At 33.6% G+C, this 19,991-nt stretch overlaps 4 protein-coding genes across 11 annotated transcripts in view; 2 read left to right on the top strand and 2 right to left on the bottom strand.

Moving 5' to 3' along the window:
- Positions 1 to 121: 121 nt before the first annotated feature.
- Positions 122 to 4,057, top strand: LOC144473755 (transmembrane protein 62). 2 transcript variants are annotated; one of them, XM_078187932.1, is made up of 13 exons: positions 122 to 759; positions 900 to 1,011; positions 1,255 to 1,392; positions 1,461 to 1,787; positions 1,869 to 2,001; positions 2,089 to 2,244; positions 2,349 to 2,496; positions 2,816 to 2,938; positions 3,014 to 3,095; positions 3,176 to 3,304; positions 3,375 to 3,549; positions 3,619 to 3,846; positions 3,930 to 4,057. In XM_078187932.1, exons 1-13 carry the CDS (start codon positions 556 to 558, stop codon positions 3,961 to 3,963), a joined length of 1,989 nt encoding a protein of 662 aa, XP_078044058.1. In that variant the 5' UTR covers positions 122 to 555; the 3' UTR covers positions 3,964 to 4,057. The 2 variants fall into 2 exon arrangements, with proteins under 2 accessions (XP_078044058.1, XP_078044068.1); XM_078187942.1 differs by lacking the exon at positions 900 to 1,011 and having other exon boundaries at positions 546 to 759.
- Positions 4,058 to 6,549: 2,492 nt separating this feature from the next.
- Positions 6,550 to 13,227, top strand: LOC144476165 (uncharacterized). 4 transcript variants are annotated; one of them, XM_078192810.1, is made up of 8 exons: positions 6,550 to 6,649; positions 7,890 to 7,964; positions 8,029 to 8,229; positions 8,329 to 8,496; positions 8,564 to 8,713; positions 8,860 to 8,962; positions 9,032 to 9,283; positions 9,425 to 13,227. In XM_078192810.1, the coding sequence occupies exons 1-8, from the start codon at positions 6,644 to 6,646 to the stop codon at positions 11,566 to 11,568; spliced, it is 3,099 nt and encodes a 1,032-aa protein (XP_078048936.1). In that variant the 5' UTR covers positions 6,550 to 6,643; the 3' UTR covers positions 11,569 to 13,227. The 4 variants fall into 4 exon arrangements, with proteins under 4 accessions (XP_078048936.1, XP_078048952.1, XP_078048962.1 ...); XM_078192826.1 differs by lacking the exon at positions 6,550 to 6,649 and adding an exon at positions 6,707 to 6,871; XM_078192836.1 differs by lacking the exon at positions 6,550 to 6,649 and adding an exon at positions 6,832 to 6,938.
- Positions 13,035 to 17,443, bottom strand: LOC144476186 (cilia- and flagella-associated protein 70). The gene is given in 18 exon segments (XM_078192848.1): positions 13,035 to 13,181; positions 13,264 to 13,413; positions 13,481 to 13,732; positions 13,813 to 13,959; positions 14,042 to 14,202; positions 14,274 to 14,422; positions 14,486 to 14,619; positions 14,682 to 14,864; positions 14,945 to 15,088; positions 15,618 to 15,741; positions 15,822 to 15,967; positions 16,016 to 16,176; positions 16,253 to 16,383; positions 16,456 to 16,556; positions 16,626 to 16,802; positions 16,862 to 17,109; positions 17,180 to 17,347; positions 17,439 to 17,443. Coding segments are annotated over 17 exon segments (2,592 nt in total). The 5' UTR covers positions 17,223 to 17,347; positions 17,439 to 17,443; the 3' UTR covers positions 13,035 to 13,040.
- A 431-nt stretch (positions 17,444 to 17,874) lies between these two features.
- Positions 17,875 to 19,991, bottom strand: part of LOC144473288 (uncharacterized) — a 33,194-nt gene continuing 31,077 nt past the window's right edge. For all 4 annotated transcript variants that reach the window (XM_078187051.1, XM_078187042.1, XM_078187070.1 and 1 more), the window contains one exon: positions 17,875 to 19,914. In XM_078187051.1, coding sequence (XP_078043177.1) covers positions 19,794 to 19,914 — 121 coding nt within the window. In that variant the 3' untranslated portion in view covers positions 17,875 to 19,793. The remainder of the gene's footprint in view (positions 19,915 to 19,991) is intronic.

Here is a 19,991-nt window from a genome sequence, read left to right as displayed (position 1 = left end):
TAAGACTGAATACTGTAGTCCGTTACGCCTGCAGAAGATTCTACATGGTTTGGTAGAATAGTAGGTGTATCATTGACGATCAGAACAGTCATGAAAAAGTGAGGTTTGCCCCACCATCCATTACGACTTGAATAAGGATTTCGAGGGAATGAAATGAGGTGGGAGAAACCTCGCTTTTTCACAGCGAACCCTGCTGCTGACGATGTTTCGACATGCGCAGAACACAGATAACATCGTTCACAATGTTCTGCAATGATTAGATATTTGATGGCGTGTACACGCCGACTCATGATTTACAATCAGTCGGGAATTTTGATGGAAGTATGAAAGATCTGGATTCCGAATTGTCTTCCAGTTGCAATTTAGTTGCTCGTGCAAAGTGTCACGCGTGTCACGGAATGTAACCTATAAATGCAGGAGGATTGATAAACATCGAAAACACACAGACGTTGCAGGTGGCCTCGGTCTATAACGAATGTTTACTAAAAAGCTTTATGTCATCACGACAGTGTTAAGAAAACCGCCGTGCGAAGCATCCACCGAACCCGTCTAGAAATGAAAATAACGAAGTCCACTGTAGCCCTTCTGGTCTCTGTGTTAATGTTGTCGATCCTTGTAGCTAATGTTGCCGACTTGATTAATGTCGACACTCACGTTTTGGATGATACACTATCCAATAAACATGCACGAGAAGAATGGTCGCATCCAAAGTTTTACGATATTGGAACGTCATTCGACCACCTGATTTGGTTTTTGCAGGTGTGTGTCTATTATTAACCGAATTATTCCATCGTGACAGTTCTGTGCAATTAATTAACCAATTAACGTTCAGAGTTCTGATTCAAAGCAATTCATCGTCATTTCTAACAAAACCTAGTATTAATTTCTATTATTTTTAGATTTCAGACATACACATCAGCATATTTCGAGATCCATTTAGGATAACAGAGTTCAGAGATTTTTGTAATGTTACTGTGGATATTATTAAACCTTCTGTTGTGCTTGCTTCAGGTCAGTTTCTGTCCAGTGACAATAGTTGTAACAGTTCATTTTGCAATAGTTAAAATTTTAGTGTAACAAACACAGAGTCAGACAGGCATTCAAGACTATTTTTAGAAAGACCTATTTATAATCTCTCCTAAGCTCTTGTCTAAACAAAAGCACTATTGTTTTCCTTGTGGCATTCTTTACCTTATGATGTAATGTTCATATCCATATATTAATACAACCTGTGTGTGTGTCATGATTTAACAGGTGATCTGACAGATGCAAAAACCAAAGATAAGATGGGATCGAAACAAATATTGGAAGAATGGCAATATTATAAGCAAGTGTTAGATGAGACTAAAGTTAGCAAGAGAACACTATGGCTAGACGTGAGAGGCAATCATGGTATGAACTACACAATTCTGTGTAATTCAGGAATTATAACAAAAATTGATGCACCTTTATATTTTCAGATAATTTTAATGTTGTTAGTCTCGAGGCAAAGAATAATTATTATTCCAATTATTCTATCCAAGGAAAAGTACATCCAAGATCTTACATGTACACAATAAATATTGGTTCTGAATTATATACTTTTATTGCTGTGGATGCTTGTCTAAAACCTGGCCCAAAGAGACCATTCAATTTTATTGGAGTGTTAGATGACCGAGAAATGAGAACTATAAATGAACTGGTGAATAAGTCTCAGGAAAATAATGCTGATTTTATAATATGGTTTGGCCACTATCCCACTTCTTGCATACTTTCACAAACCAATACAGGTGTTAGAAATGTTATAGGTGAGGGACTATGAGATACATATTATTGTAAGGTTGTTACTGATCTATTGCATGCAACAAACATTTTCAATGTGTGCTTAGGCAAACTCAAAGAGAGTATGGTATACCTTTGTGGGCATTATCATACATTTGCTGGAACAGTACCAAATATGTATACACTGCAACAGACAGGATTTCTAGAATTAGAATTAGCTGACTGGAAAGATAATAGAATGTAATGTACCCATACACTTGTTTAGTACATTTAAAATATATTCAGTAACAACTATAGTTACACAATTATTGTTTTGTGCATTGCTAGGTATCGTATAGCAACAGTAGATCATGGTCAGTTCTCTTTTATTGATGTCAAATACGGAGAGTGGCCTGTGATATTGATTACCAATCCTAAACATGCTTTATATATAATGCCTAGGAAGGAAAATGTCTTGTCCATTATTAAATCCACACACATCAGGTAAACTTTTACACGTTCAAACATTTCTTCTTTTATTAAGACTTATGGATTCCTATTATGTTTATACTGTTATTAATTTATATATTTATATCTTGTTGTTATAGAGTGCTGGCATTCTCAATAGCACCAATAAAAAGTGTCAAAGTTCAACTGGATGATGGTGTTTGGTTTAATTGTGAACATATTAAAGGACCTCTTTATACTTCTAAATGGAATACAACAGCATTCCTTTATGGGATACATACTATTCGAGTTTAGTATAATAAGCTTGTCTTTTCACCTTTTTTTTAGACAAGGCATAGAAACTACTTTTTTTTACATTGAACGGTGTAAAGAAAGTTAATATTTGTTTAATAATGTATTCCATTACATATTTAATAAGTTATATAAATGAAATTTCTCGAACGTCGCGTTCGGTCAATATTCAATATTTCGTAAATGCATTTCGATGAGCCTACATAGATATGACGATGTTTTAGATTAATATTTACCATTTTTCGTTCATATCATCAAATACTTTTATGTTAAGATTTAGTATAATTACGTTTCTAATATGTGACGTGTATTCCAGGCAAGAGTTATAGACTCAGATGATAGAGAGACAATAGTTTTCCAGCCTTTTGCTCTTGACGGATCTCGTCTATCATTCCGTATTCTACCTCGACTAATACTTATGTCAAATGTCAGCAATATCGTGAGTGGCATAGAATGCAGTTACTATTATTACATATAACAATTACTTTTATAATGCAATAAAGTTATTGTTTAGTTTCAGATCTTATTTGGAACAATGTTAATCTTGTTAGTGGTCCCATTATGTTTACTACGTTTTCTTCACATATTGTGTGAAAGTAAGTACAAGGTAAAAGAAAATGTCATATAATAAAAATACACGTAGTTGAAGTAATTAAAAAGATGTTTCCTTGAGTAGAAAAGCAGCTACATCGGCCGAGGTTTAGGATAAAATTTATTCACTCATGGCTCCGGAAGCTATGGATATTATCCACTGTTAATCGCTTGTGTTTTCCATTAGTTATATATGCATTATATTTAACAGTTGGTAAGTGGTGAGAGATTTGTTTGCTGTTATTTTAAGAGTTCTATTTATAGTAGAAATTTATTTTTTACAGGTCCATGGATCATTGGTGAAGTTGTAGATAATCATACTGGTATAATCTTCGCGTGGGGAACATTTGTTGGAAATTCTTATCTTCCCGGTGCATTCACCTATGCCTATGGATTTTTTCAACTATTTTCTTTTCATCTTCCGCTTACATTAATCTTAGCTCACAGAGTAGATAAAAGGTGAGATATAGCATTATTCAAGCTTAACAATTAAACCGGCAATGTAATAATGGAAAACATAAATTACAGGTTACAGAGTATTGACAAACCTGATTATAAATCAGTCTCCAAAGCTTGTTTTCTGTGGCAACAGTTACCAATAACATTACTAGTGTTAATGCAAGCAAATATGGTTTACTTTTTTTGGTTAGCATATGGTACACTAGCTACTATGTTGTGTCCCCTACGCACGTGGAGTATTTTCTTAGCAATAATGTTATGGCATCAAGTGAATACAATGCCACCTTCATGTTTAAGGTATGAATTCATTCATTAAATAATGTATGTTTTGATATTTGAAGAATTGGATACTCGAATATCGTTTGCCTTATTGTTTCTAGATCAGCAATATCAATATGGTCCTCCCATGGTTAATTTATACGTAGTACAACGATTCTATACCAGAACGTAGCAAGTTACTAATATTTATTTAATATGATTAGATGATTTCACGCTTTTGCGTAAACACCGGTTACTTAACGAAAAAATTACATGCATGTTGAGTGGATTTATAGAAAAATTTTCAAAGTCTGTAATAACCATAAATATACAACTTTTAATTTATTATGTGTCACAGTTTTGACACATTTTACAAATGTATACACAAGTATACAAGTCTGTTCAGAGTATTAACTTTTTTTTACATGTAATGGATAAAATGTAACTCCTAATAATTAACACTTTTGTTGATAAAATATTATAAAAAGTTCTTTTAGAAAAGCAATGTGAAATTTATACACATCATGTAGAAAGGTTTGATTGCAAGTCGGGCCAAGTGAATCTTTAAGTCGGACCAAACAAAAATAAAATTATTGAATAACGATAAAAGAATTTTAGATTACAAAAATGCCAAAGATTTTTTTGTGTACATCAGTGAGCTGCGAAAGGTTTAAATATTAGGAGTTCATTATCCAATCAGTTCCTTTAGAGAGTGCCACAGATTTTGTTTATTGCGAAAGTTAAATTGAAAACCGTTTATATTGAATAGATTATTATAATACTCACAAGTTAATTTCTTTCAGTTTACGCATACAGAAATTTATTTCTGTATTATTTCGAAATTTAAAATATCAAAATATGTATTGTATTTATTTACTGTGCAGCTACTTTTTCTTTCACAGAATTTTCCTTCATTATTTTCAAAGCTATTGTTCACAACGATAATTAAAATGCTTCCACGTTATATTTTAATTATAGTAAAACATTATTGCATATATTGTGCAGAAAAGAAATAACTGCTAATGTCTGTTAAATTACAAAACAGGAAAGAGAGTGCTGCCACTTATTTTAATATGTAAAATATAAATTTATATTTCGTATGAAATATAAGATAGTAAACTGTTTCTTTTTTTGTCTTCTAGATTACATATTATATTTCCGACGTTATTCTTACTGGACTGAATGCTGTAGGTTTTTTAATTAATTTGAAATTATATGTAATTCCTCATCAAGTGCGGTGTTAATTTTTTTTATTAATCTGTTTGTAATCTTCGTTGTAATCTAAATTCAGATTAAGGGAAGACAAGAAAGTCTGTAGTCGAGATGTCCTACAAACAGTTATATTTAAAACTGTACAAAAAAATACAGTCTTATCAGTATGTTATTAAAATTTTTGTTCCATTCGATTTTAACTTATTGTTAAATGTACTTCAATTCTGTTTGATCAAGTTTTAACTCTGTGATAATAAGTAAATCTAACAGCTCATGAAAGTGGCATGTTTAAACGTAGAGATATAACATTAATTTTTTAAATGTAAATTCATTTTTAAATCGGATATGTTTCCGGACTGAAATTGACATTTCAAACGGTGGTGTAACATTGTAAAGTCAAATGAAAATCTTTTTAAAGATGTAAATCAGTATTTCCTTAGAAGAATAGGTTCTATTGCTATTCTATATTTTTCTATAGACAATCTGATTGTCACTATTATCGAAAACGATCTCAAAACTGCAAGATGTGATCTCGATGTATCAATGATTCCCAAATAATACTCTAATGTTGTGCTCTACAGTATTTGTTATATGTATGCCAAATCTAATAAATGAGTTTAAGAATTGCATTATCCTGTTTATCGTTAATGTAACATTATTGAATTGCGTCGTTTCCGAGATTCTGCAAATGTGTTTTTTTGAGCATTGGGAATCATTGCGATAAATTTTTTTGTCCCAACGAGTGTGTGTACATTTACTGTATTTTATAAAGCACTAGAAGAAAGAGACAAGATAATATTATTTTCAGACTTTTCATATATAGCATAGATTATATACGACCTTAACTGCTTATGTGATAAAAATATTCTGTATGTGTGTAATATATTCATAGGAAGCAAGAGAGTAACACATATGAGTGTTAATAAATGTTATATACAACAAATAGTTCTGGAATACACTTATTCGTTAGTGTCGTAGAAGATTTTATTTTATCTAAAGTTTTGTATTCAAAATTAAAAATCTCAAAGTTTATAATCTACATGGATTTTCAAATTTCGAAATTAATAAAGGAGTGTATCATTAATATAAGTTTAAAAAGAGATTAAATTATTAGTTCAACATATGTATATAAAATGTATTGAACTGCTAAAGTACCCTCAAACTGCCCTAAATCTGCTCACTTAGGATGCATTCTATCTCGACATCCCTCGGTCTGCAACGGTGTTCGTGCATTCTCTTCCGTGAGATTGGTTGATGTTAGTGGATTGCCAATGACATTATCCAATCACATTTGTGAGCTGTGCCATGCACTACTCAGACACGTTCCAAACAGAAAGTATTAACCTAACAGGCAGTAGTACAAATCGAATATCGCGCTGCGTGTTTTAGATGGCGTGCCAGTAATGAATGCGTAAAGAGAGGGAAACAGAAAGCACGGTAAAATGAGAGAACCTAGGTACTCGCCGGATCGACACTCACCACACAGCCCGCTGAGTTCGTTCTGTTTCGTTTAATCATCTCCCATTCTCTTTCTAATATAACTGCGCGAAGGTAAATGCGCAATAAAATGGTGGGGATAAAAAGGTTCTTGAATTGGAAGAAGTAAAAACTCTTGAATTGAGAAATGACTGTATGTATAAATGTATATGTATTCGTCAATGAATATCATGATGTAAGAGGGAATACTCATTTCTGTTTATCATCTATAAAAAAAATATTAAGTATGGAATTAACCGTAAACTTGTCTACTTCTCTAATTACGTATCGTTCGCGCATTTAATCATTCGATGCAGTTTTACTAAATCAATTGTAAAGTAAAACTAGAAAGCGAGTCGAATATCTGAAAAAGTTGGTACGTCTCTGAACAAACTCCAAGCGGAAGGATGTTATTGGAAATGAAAACCACTGACTGAGCCACAGTAATTTTTCTTATCTACATCGAGAACATCCGTAATTGTCGCGTCGCGTTGTCGTAGCGAATGTATCTCTCTTAGGAAACTAAGAGAAGTGTTCAACAGTGGCATATGTGGCTAATAAGTTCAGTGAAAACTACATAATACCATCGCCCATGATGTTTTAATATTTCTTTCCTTAGATCATCTATTATCTAAGTACTTGCAATCGTACGTTCCTGTTTGGATGTTAACATCACTAAATATCAGAATAATTTGATTTTTAACATTAATAACATATTCCTTAATACAAGAAGGAAATTGTGTGCTCATGTGACCTACATTCTTAATGACTTTAATCTCATCCGGGGTCGAACTAGTTTGGAAACATACATTTCTTTTGCCTTATATTTTTTCGTTTATATAAACTGAGTATGTATATGTACATATATGTATATATAATGTTCACAAAAAATACATGTGTGTGCGCGTGCATGCATACACCTATAGGGGAGTGTCTTTCTAATTAAAAATGTCATTTTCATTCGAAAATTAATACTATGAAACTACTTCAAATGCATGATTGTCGCTATAAATATTTTCTGCGAAATAGTAGGTTAAATTTGTTCCGCTGTTTGTTCTGTGGGAATTGTTTTCTTTTGTTTCCGTGGAAAGGCAAGGACATCATTTTTTTCGTTTAGTATTAGATATAACGAGTGAAATGGATCGTATTGTTAATGGAGAGGGTTCGGAATTCGAACGTGAAAACGTTATGAAATGAAGCATCGAAACGTGACACGAATAAGTCTACCCACTTTTACACTTCGTACATATACATACTGTATCTCATTATTTATAAAAGTTCTGCTTACAAAATTATTTTACCGTGTTAAATTTTAATATTTGCAAATTTTGTTAATTTAATAGCTAATTTCAATTGTAATAACATTACATTTTATTTACGGATTTAATTTTCAGATGACATCTAGTGCACTCGAAGCAAAAATTAATAAAATTAGGCAACAAAATGAAGAAATTAGAAGAAGACATCAGGTGGGTATCTTAATATAAGTAAATAAAAAATGTTCAAACTACTGAAACTCTTTTTCATTATCAGGAGGTGGAGGAAGATAAAAAGAATGCAGCGAAACTCAATGCTTTAGTTCAAATGGTACCATCATCCGATTGGCCCGAGAGGAAGGAACCACCTGAATTTTCAAATCCACCGAAAGTTAAACAAAAGTCAGCCAAAGAAAAGCACGAATACACAATGCAAGCTCACCCTCCCGAAGGAAAAAAAATACATTCATTTGCTCATGTATGTTCTATGATTTTATGCGTACCCCTAATGAAACTGAACATTCCTTTACCTTTATAAAACTTTTAATTACACAATTCTCAATGCAATGTTTTGCAGGGAGAAGGTCCACCACCTGATCCTAAATATAATTTCCTGGCAGACTCCGAACGAGAAGAGCCTAATTCAGAATATGCGAAGGAGTCTTCTGGAAATAAATCTCATAATAAAGTAATGCGGGGAAGTTTTAAAAAGAAAACGGGGGGAAGAGAAAATCATATGCAGAAGGTATATAATAACATTTTACTTTGATATTTTCTCCTGTTTTAAATAAATAACAGTGTTTTTTGTATAGGATAATAAAGTGTATAAAGGAAATTATAGAGACGAATCTCAGCCAGGATATGATGCTTGGAGAGCAGAAAGGAACCGTATTGATGAAGACCGCATTAGCAGGCAGAGAACTGCTGAAGGAAATTGGCGGAGAGAGTGGGATAATGATAAAGTATGATTATTCTCAACACTGACAAGATATATCTACATTGTGTTTAATACTTATACATAATAAAAATAGCAGTTGTATTATCAGCTGGAAGAATGTTAAGAGTAAAGTGATTTCTACCATTGGATAACGAGATCTTTAAATTACAGATGCATATTATAGACGATGTAGCAAAGAAAACGGCGAGATCGACATTAGGCGAGTTTACAAAGAAAGATCATAAAGATTCTGACAGGAGATATCATTCAAATAGTATGTTAAATTGCCGCTAAACGAGTTTTGTATTTCGTAAATAGTGGTATTAAGTTATATTCTTTTTAGATAATGAATATATCACTCACAGTAGAGGTGGAAGCCGTCCTCACCGTGGTTCTTCGAAAAATTTCTATGGTAATTACGACAATCGCTCTTATAACGCATATGATCAGCATAAAAACAATACAACAACACCAGTGAAACCACCTTTGTCCCCAACATCTGAAGAGAGGACTGTAATTGCTACTGATAACAGTATCAAAGTCACAGTCAACCAGGGCAATACACCACCTAAGGGCCCAGTAATGAGTGTTAAAGGTACTTCGCAATGTTTACATCTTATTTATTGTGTAACTATAACACTGTATACAAGGTGTATTTTTGTATAGAATCAAAATCACTTGGACAGTGTAATGATCATTACCAATAGTGATAAAAATTTTAATTAATGTATTTTAGTAAATTCACCAAGCATAGCTGGAACAGGAAGAGTTGGTCCACGACAAAGAACTCGAGTGACTTACAGTCATTCAGATGCGGAAGTACCTATCCCTGAAAATGAGTCTTTTCATCGTCAAAAATCGTTTGAAGATAAATCGAAAGGAACTTACTTCAATAATCCAAAATCCCCCAATGTAAAGAGATCACACTCCCAAAAAAAGAAAGAAGGTGAAGCGAAATATTCATATCAGAGGAAAGAGATCTGGAGAGAAGACAGTGATACAAGTTCTCCAAGGTATCAAGAAAATGAGTTTAGATCTTATGCACCAAGAAATATACATAGGTCTCAACCCACCAAATCTCCAAAGCCTACTAGAAGAGATATAAAACTAGTAGAACAAGATTTAAATGCAGACACGCCTTCGAAAAATCAAACGCTAGAATATTCGAATATTGGTTCAACAAAACTTGAATGTGAAGATGTAATAAAAAACAACGAGATGTTAGATGTATGTAAATCTGAATTACCCGATCAAGTGAAATCAGCTAATGGGGAATTTGATGCTAAATATGAGGATAGCAATAATGTAACTGGGATGGAAATGAAAGAAGTATCGATTTTCTTATCGAAAAGTGCTAAGCCAACAATAGATGTTGAAAATCTTGAAGAAATTACCAAAGATGTTAAGTATATAAACAATTCCGACAAAAACAAGTGTCTTAAAAATGTAGATCACATCGAAATCTGCGCTGGGAATGATACAACCGTTAATTTGCAAGAAAGTATGTCTTCCAAAGCATTTGCTATTGATATTGTGGAATCAGAATCAAATGAACAAGAAGCTAACGTCGAATTAGTACCACATGAATCACAAACTAACGTAGAATCAGTATCTGCTGAATATTTACCTAATCTAGAACCTGCATCAGATGAACCAGCAAAGATTGAGTTAGTGTTAACTGAATCAATATCTAAACAAGAACCAGTTTTAACTGAATCAGCACTCAAAGTGGAAACAACTTCAATTGAATCAGTATCCATAGTTTCTCCTAAAATAGTATCTGAAATAGTAGCAGTTTCAACTGAATTGATACCTAAAGTAGAATTAGTTCCAGCTGAATTAGTACCTAAAATGGAACAATTTTCCGCTGATTCAGTACCAAAAGTAGAACAAGATTCTGCTGAATCACTTCCTAAAGTGGAAACAAATTCTATTGAATTACTTCCTAAAATGGAACCAGATTCTGTTGAATTACTTCCTAAAATGGAACCAGATTCTGTTGAATTACTACCTAAAATGGAACCAGATTTTGTTGAATTACTTCCTAAAATGGAACCAGATTCTGTTGAATTACTTCCTAAAATGGAACCAGATTCTGTTGAATTACTTCCGAAAGTGGAACCAAATTCTACTGAATTACTTTCTAAAGTGGAACGAGATTTTGACGAATTACTTCCTAAAGTGGAATCAGATTCTATTGAATTATTTTCTAAAGTGGAATCAATTCAAACTGAATCAATACCTAAACTAGAACAGGTTCCAGCTGAATCAGAACCAAAAATGGAACCAGTTCCTGTTGAATCAGTACCAGAAGTAGAACCAGTTCCTACTGCATCAGTACCTAAAGTGGAACCAGTGCTTGTCGAATCAGTACCTAAAGTGGAAACATTTCCTACTGAATCTACAGTTAAAGAAGAACCAGCTCTAGCTGAATCAATAGCTAACTTGGTATCACTTGATGTAGCATCAAATGAAAGCAATAATGCGTCCAATACTTCCGTCACGGTAGAAGCTTTGAGCAAAAACGATCAGCAACTACAGGGACAAATTAATGAACAGGTTGTAAAGGATGACTGTGATAACGTCAAAGATGAAATTGCTGAACAGTCAAGGACACCATCAATGAGAGACGAAGCCGTGTCTTTGTTGGAGGCTGAAGCACACTCTGTGATAAACACTGAAAATCAATTAGTCTGCAGCGACGAGTCAGTTAAAAAACAAACATTACTTGTAGATGAGGAAGTAGATAAAAAGGTAGGCGATAGCAATGAATGCATTGATAAGAAATTTCACGAAATGAATTCAGAAAATACTCATAGCGTTTCGGCAGTTGAGGATAAGAAAGTGGAGGCGATACAGGAAGCTAGAGTAGAGCTGTAGCATTTTGCAATAAGAACTGTATCAATTAGGTATAATGCAATCGAACGGATACTACATCGATTTTTGATATTAGAAACATTTTCAATGCTCGCTTCTATTATAAATGGTCCTTCAACGTAGAATCAGAAAAAGTTTTTATAGCAACGAAAATAAGCGTCGTTACGTGAATTTCTAAGTAGTAGGAATCAGACTATTATTATCTTTGGATTACTGTCGTTAGAATACTGTTTTCAAGGCTGCGAAACGAGATATCTGGACTGCGGAAATTTATGCAATCCTAATGAAAATAATCTCAAAAAACGTTATAAGATATTAACTTCTCAATCTTCAGATTGGTATAAACTTTCGCAGTCTGGAAGTAACGTTTATCTTATTAATTTGAGTCACTATGGCAGCTTGAAATATACAGGGTGAGCCGTGAAAAGCACCTATCTTCCTCGTTAGATACTTCTGAAGAATTGCTTTCGGAATCACCGTTAATAAAGTGATACTAACGGCGCACAATCATATTGATGTTGTTTGATTAATCCTTTGCGGTTTCAATTTGTTTGTTTTTTATTTGAATAAGAGAAAACATTTTTATTTTGTCAGAGTACATAATGAACTTATGTAAGAAGTATATTAACGAATAATATTGTTTTCGTTGTAAAGGATTTAGTTTTTGTTTTGTTTATTGGTAACGATGCAAAAGACTGCAAAGGATTAGCGCACTGGATTATAGTGCTTTTACATACCTTAATTAGAGAACAGCAATGCTACGACTCGTATTTCTTATATTTTATATGAAATTCTATGACAATAGAGTACTCACATCTGTTCAAGTCGCACTCGAATAATATTTTTATAATTGGCAACAGCTATTAGCCATACATTAGAGATTGATATATGTGTATATCTTTTGAGTACCTTGGAAAACAAAACGAATGGTGTCCCTTGGACTGTTGTTCGCGAAAACAATGATATAATATTTTAAATATTATGAAGTTCAAGGTGGTTATTATATTTATTTTATCTTAGTCGAGGAGCAATGTTACGTCACTTTATAGTTTATACATACATATATATATATATTTATTTACATCTTTTTACTAAAAGATTATTTATTGTTCGTTTCCTTTTTTAATTATATGATATTTTTGTTAATTTCTTTCTTTATGTTTTATTTTTTATTTACCGCACAAGGTAACATTTGGCTGATACGTATGAAAAACTGCACTGCTAGAAAATGATTTAGTTAGAATCTGCTTCCATACTCAATCGAACATGGAAATGTGAACAATTATTATCAACGTGGCAGAAATTTCAGCTAAAATAAATGTGATGAAACAAATCGGTGAATAATATAAGTTTCTTTAATGAAATTAAATTTGTTTTTTTCAAGTTGTTGATGTCGGAACAATGTCCTAATTTCGTATCTATTTTAATACCGACTGGCAATATTTTCCATGTCTTTTTCGCATCCAGTGCCATTTTTAAATGTAATCCTCGAACTCTTCTTCGTTAGAGTCCTCGATAAGGTCATCATGTTCTGTTACCAAAATTGGTGGTGCATAATCCAAAGCCTCCATCATGTTCGTTATTCTCAGCCACAGTTTTCTATTTTTAAGATTATTCTGATATATGCAGAAAAATAAACAATAAAAGTTGTTAATAAACGCACATTGTCTATTCTTTTACTGTTTTTCTGCTACTTACTTTCATCGTCTCCCTATAACATTGACAAAACTCGTCATATCTATTGAGAGTTAGGTTTAACAGACATAAATAGCCCCAAATCTCTGGATTCAAATTATCAAGTCTGTTTGCCTCGGACAAGGTTGCTTCAGCTTCTGTATACTCCCCAAGCTGAAATTAAATGTCTTTCTATTAATGAATTCATCAATTCGTTAATTTATTAAAATACTTGTCTGACCTCATAGAAACTTATACCAGCACCAAGCCAAGTTTGAGAAGTTGGTGACGACTTGCAGGCACTTAGAAATACATTTTTGGCACGTTCATAATCCCCAGTATTGTAATAATGGTATCCCAATCTTACTTGCACTAAAAGTATCTTTTTGGGTTTGTTAAACAACATATGTGCAAATTCATAGCATTCTATAGCTTTCTTGTAGTCGCCTATTTTTAAATAGCAATGGCCCATTAAACTACCGATCGCATAATCCTATAAAAAGCCGGTATTATGTTAATAAAGCCTTGTATAACCATTGCTAATTTCAGGGGGGAAATATTAATAACGCATACCATTCCGTAGTTACATTTAGCTTCTTCTAAATGAATAAGTCCGTCTTCGAACCGATTAGACAGGTAATGTTGCACTGCCATGTAATACAATATGTGTGTTGATCGATTAGACTGGGTCATTTCTTGGGCCAGAGCAATTCCTGCAAGCTGGTGATACTTAGTTCTTAAACTAATCCAATGTGGGATAAATTTAAGTTGCATAGGTCATTTAAGACTTGATGCATTTCACCTCACAAAGATGCAGTTTCATTAAAAAAACTGCGGTCTTCATGTATAAGTTATCATCAGGACAGTGAGTCGTCGACCAAGCTAATGGTTCATTAGGGAGCTTTATTGGTTGTAGCTTATCTTTCATACATTTTTCTGCCACTCTGAGTGCCAGATCTATTCCTGCATAAAATTTCATAGATTAGTTCCTTCATTATTTTATCAGGCTCATTAACCATTAATCATTGATTTACCTGGATAATATTCAGTCCGTATGTAGCAAAGATGCAGAATGACCCAGCCTTTATAGAATCGCGGATGAAAATCAGTAATGGCTCTTAAAAAGATTTCTGATTCCCTGTAATTACCATTTTCGAACAATATTGCCCCGTACAGCAATAATCTAAAGACATTGATTTAAATTTTAATTATTTATTAAGTAATGATTAGCCTTAGAAGTACTTACGAAAATACATATCGTTTGTCCAAGGAAATTGCTTCCAAACAACAATGCTTTGCACGTTCAATGTCGCCAATTTTTTTAAGATAAACTGCATATCTTGTCCATGCCGCTGGGCTATTTATAGATAACGATATTTCCTGAAAACGTAAAATATTATAGTAATTCTTTTCTTATCTGAATATTAAATAATACAACATACTGTTTTGTAATAGCGTCTTGCTCTATCCAAGTCCCCGAGCTCGTAAGCTTCTTGGGCATATAAGTCTAAATCTTCTGCATCTAGATTTTGTGGAAAATCTTCTGTGAATCTACCCTCAACAACTGTATTAATTGCTACATGCATTTGTTCCACTAGGTACGTGTACACCGACACAATAAAGTTCTACAAATTTTAATAATTATAAATTAATCCGTAATCCATTTTTACTGTACTATATTTCCTTTCTATTCAAATGTTAACACCTGAGTTTGATGGTCGTAGAGCCGGTTCGGTGGCATCTTGAATTTCTGATCCAGCAACATGGTAACTTTTGATCTGAGTGTATTACGCAGTGATAAATATACACCAGTTTTGTAGAGGTATTGAGTGAAACATGTAAGTTCATCCTGCAATAATGAATCAATTTAATTCTAATGTGAAGTACAAGACGATTTGAGAAACATTTATAAACCTATAATTACTGATTTGGGGTCATAGCAATATTTTTTCCTCTGTTTCTCTTCCCCATCTGATTCGATAATTGTGAACTGCTGACCGCTGCTCTTATTTTCATCACAGAAATCCTAGCTTGATCACGAATTTATATATTTTAATAGTTGTGTAACACAACAAAGTATATTGTCTTAATCAATCCACACAATTATATTTCTGGCTGCTGTTATTATGATTGGAAGAGTGGAATATGATGCCCCTTTAATCAGGCAAGTGAACTAAAGCATGCCTACGACCAAACAAGTAGAATAGGTAAGGACGTACATTCAGGTAAGTGGAATAGGATTATCATGTGACTGGATCAGTAGAAAGGAACGATCTATGATCAGACGAGTAAAGTAATATAGCACAACGACTACTTTAGAACATAATTGCATAGATTAATTAACAACAGATATTTCAAAAGGTCGACTAATGTCATACTCGATAACTTTCTGTAATAACTTCGACCAATTTTTGGATGCAATTCATGTATTGTTTCTCTGCTACATCACCAGAGTAAACGTACGGTTTCTTTTCCATCTCTTTAGGAATCATTTCTTTAAGTCTAAAAGAAGGTATGATTTTTTTCTTCCTTTGAATTACTACTACCTACTTATTTAACAAAAAACATTCTTTGTGAGTTACAAGTTTGAGAAATCTGATAGAAGGCTGCAGGCAATTAGAGGTTGATATAGCTCCACTTCGATCACGATAACAGTTGGTTGGTCTTTTACTGACGTCAATGGAGTAGATGAGAGTAATTCTGGCTCAGAATTTGTTGATTCCGAGTGCTACAATCAAAATATTTGTTTATGACAATTGTAAGATTGATATCAAACTGTTGATCAATATGCCTTTGAAGTTTTCTGCTTCTTTTCCCTATCTTTTGAATCTTTGCCCCTAGTTTCCAAAACAAAAATGTTGTCTTCAATACCGAGCTTCTCTGTTATGTCGGCTGCATTGTATGTGTACAACTGTCCAACAACTCTGCAACTTTTCCCTGTAAAAATAAATCAAAACTTCTCTCATAAACATACCATGTGTTCTTGGATACTAATTGGAAACAGATAACTTACTTCCAGGGTAAAGAAGTTCTGAAAGATCAACATAGCATTGATATAATGTGGTTATCTTCGTAGAGGTGCCTTTAGATTTCACTGAAATGTCTGCTCCAGCTACCAAGAATTGGAAGGGCCAATATTTGTACCTTCAGAAAAAAAGGAATTACGATTTTGTAGTAGTCCCGCGACACTATTTTTAACAGCCGATTCAACTTCACTTTCTAATATGATACTCCATCGCTTCAATTCCCGTTTGCCACAGCACACATCTGTGAACGGAATTCCACTCGAGCCGTGGCATGTCTTCACACACCTTTTCCTGGAAAAATAAACCAACAAGTCAGTAAACAAACCAGTATTATGTTAATTTAAACGTCAGCAGTTATACCGCTAAATTAATGTATTTTTTAAACGGGTTCTTCACTCCTAGGAAATCACATTCCAGCCTGTACTTCGATAATCGAGCACGATTCTCCAGATTTCCCAAAGTGTTCCAACGTTTTGTTCTTTCAACGTCTCGGTACTTTGTCCACGTTCCATGTTCAAATATCACATTTTCCGGAACCTGAAAAATTCTGTTCTTTGCAAAATGACTACGACACTTTATTACAAGACTTTAATTACCTCTGAATCAATGTACGCTATGGTTCCAGCCTTATATTCCAAATTGTCCGTGAAAGATTCCGGAAGATTGTATATGCTTTCCACGGTAATATTAAGAAAATTCAGGGTCTCATCTATTTGGGATAGTAATTCATAATTCGGCGATACTGTTACAGTCAGAAGTGGAAGATTCTGCCAAGGTACTAATGAATCATCATAGGCAAATGTGGGTGTCTCTAGAAGACACTTCTCGGTATAAGATTTTTCACCTGGATATAGTTAACAATATTTTCTTAGAGAGAAATGGTTAAAAAGTAAGTAAATTGAAGATTCGAGTACCTAATACCAAGGGCATTAAGTCAAGATTACAAATGCCGCGCATTTGCAATATGGAGGAATCTGTGGATGCTGAGGTGAATATACTTCGTTCCCTTTTTTCTTGGTTTGAACCTTCTTGAGGTTCCTCGTTGAGTGTTTCACTGAGCTCTGTCTTCCAAAAAGCTTTTACTACAAAATGTATTGAAAAAAATTAAAATAAATTTTTAACATAATTTAATGCAATAGTATCGGTCTTAAATTAAAAGATATTAATTATTACTTATTATGGGCGTCGAAACGATTGTATCAATGGTCTTCCTATTATGTTCAGGAATTGGCAAGTAGGTAGTAAAATTGATCTTGCAAATTGATTCCTTTTCATCGCAAGCTGATTTTACAATTACTGGTGGGCTTTCTTCTAGAACGATTCCACAGTGCTCCACCAAAAATGTTACCCGTGTATCTTCCTTCCGAATCTAAATTTATTTAACACTTCATTATTAATTATCTGATTATTCCGTATCTGCGTGTTTCATCCGTAGTTTATTAATTAGAACACATACAATATTCTCAATGGTATTAAAAGTAATCAGAATCCTCTTCTCCTCTACTGAGCTCATTCTCTGCAATTCCATTTTATCATAATGGTAACGTTAAATAGGTTATCTTTTGTTTAAAACAAAATTAAAAGTGTGGTTGCATTCACAGAGTTCTCATTTCATTATTTAATAGTATATATATTTTCTTCAATAAATTAGTGTACACGTACCTGTGACGCATTTATAAGTAATCTCGTAATGTATATAAATACAAACATTGTAAATAATTTATTGCACCGGGGGATGTTGGATTGAATCACACCCATTCTGAGCAAGTTCTACATGCCGTCTCTCTTTCATATATACACAGTTTCTCACGTATTTACATTAGAATCTACATAAATTCTTCCATGATCTTTGGCCAATATATTCCAGGCTAGATCAATAAAACCAGAAGAGCAGAAGCATACAGATCTAATTACTAAACTGCAGTTCTTTATGCATTCACATTAAAGACCAATTACTAATCGTCCGAAGATAGAACTCCTATTTAGTAAAATTTTTGGAAATTAGAATTTTCTTAATAGAATTATTGCTCAAGGATCCGCAGTCTACCAATTAGTTTACTTGAGCTAACAAATATAAAATTCGAATACAATGCTCAAAATCATTATTCTAGGAACGATATAGCTCTTTGAATTATAAACGTAAAATTTCATGGTTTTACGTCATGCAACAACTTGTAACCTTGTCGAAACAGAATCATTACCATCAGCAATGTGTTCCTTTCTTTAAGGAAACATAACTACAATTTTCTTCCTGCGACTTCTTATAAAAGAGTCGGTGAAGAAAACTCACTTGTTCACTCATAAACACTCATTAATTAAAATGTTTTTTAAATAAAATTATTATTTTTCCTAAAATTTTTTTTATAAAATTTATCCAATTAATTTCAATCAACAACAAAAAATGCAAATGTGCACAGTTGAGCACTATATGACCTAAGCCCTCACAGTTAAACCGTGACAACGGCCTGTAGAAGATCACTTCTGTAAATGTTTGAGCATCATAATGTCTTCCTAAATCATTGGCGTCATGTTCTGTTTCGCTAATATGTTCGCAAATTTTCGTAAAACAATTTTCTGTACAAATTTTCAACGATAATAAAATCTTTTATAGTCAAGGCACTAAGGTCTCAGCTACCAGCGGATTGCGTTGGCAATCAGGTCAACACTTTAGCTACCGAAAGCCTAATCGGCGTTTTAACCCTTAGGGCTCTAAATACTCCGGGCCGAAACGGTCCGTAGGTACGGCGCGCGGCTAGCGCTTACGGTCTTTATGACTTAGAGTAAACGCATGTCTGCGTCCTTCGGCCACAACGGCGACTTTCGTCAAACGCATATATGCGTTCATAGAGCCCTAAGGGTTAATATGACTATGATTGAATATTTTCTTTTCTAAATCTTAATATCAGAAGCAGTTTTTACATTGTGTATTTTCGTATAATTACTTTTACATAGCCTTATAACAAATCTTTAATTTTCGATTTAGGTAATTGCTGGTAGATAAAGTGTTAATTAAAAATGAAGGAACAGACGACGGACGACACAAGCGAATGGCAACATCAAATTTCAACAGAACTGTCGTTACTAATTTCACTAATTGCGCTACATGCTCGGAGCAATGGTTATGCGAGACTTATATATACATAATGATTTTCGCTGTGACGATCCTTTCCGCTAGAATTAATGAACAAAGAGAGATTGTGGTCGACAATTATGAAAAGGGAAACTGGTACAAATCTACGTTCTGTAAACATGCGTCACTCGTTTCGGTATAAAAAGTAAATGTACGAGGGTACATCGGAGTATCAAAAACGTGTTACTGAAAGAAATCAGTCGACTAGGAGGCGGAATTGTGTTTTCTCATCTGTACCACGCGAAGAAGTACTGTTCCATCGCGGAATCAACATTCTTTCGCCATCATTATCCGCGGAACGCAGTCTTTTTTCGATCGACGAGGTCTAGGTGGCAAGATGATAATCTGGACCAGCAATATTACTACATCGATTATCTGCAGCGTGAACGGTCGCTTCATTAAAGGGTCTTCAGAGTTTTGTCGATATGTCTCAAGGTAGTGTCTGGTACCGCTTCCGTTAGAGCTTTATGAAAACCTTCGCAACGCATCAGTCGTCGAAACATTCTCTTTGCGTGATTCCTGAAGAAGTATGGTTAGAAATAAAATTGCTGCATGTTGACAATGAAATTGTAATTATTAAAATGAAATTCAGGATA

This window comes from Augochlora pura, chromosome 2 (assembly GCF_028453695.1).
Source record: "Augochlora pura isolate Apur16 chromosome 2, APUR_v2.2.1, whole genome shotgun sequence".
Lineage (NCBI taxonomy): Eukaryota > Metazoa > Arthropoda > Insecta > Hymenoptera > Halictidae > Augochlora > Augochlora pura.
The sequence above is the reverse complement of the archived record's forward strand: the minus strand, read 5'-3'. Positions and strand labels throughout refer to the sequence as shown.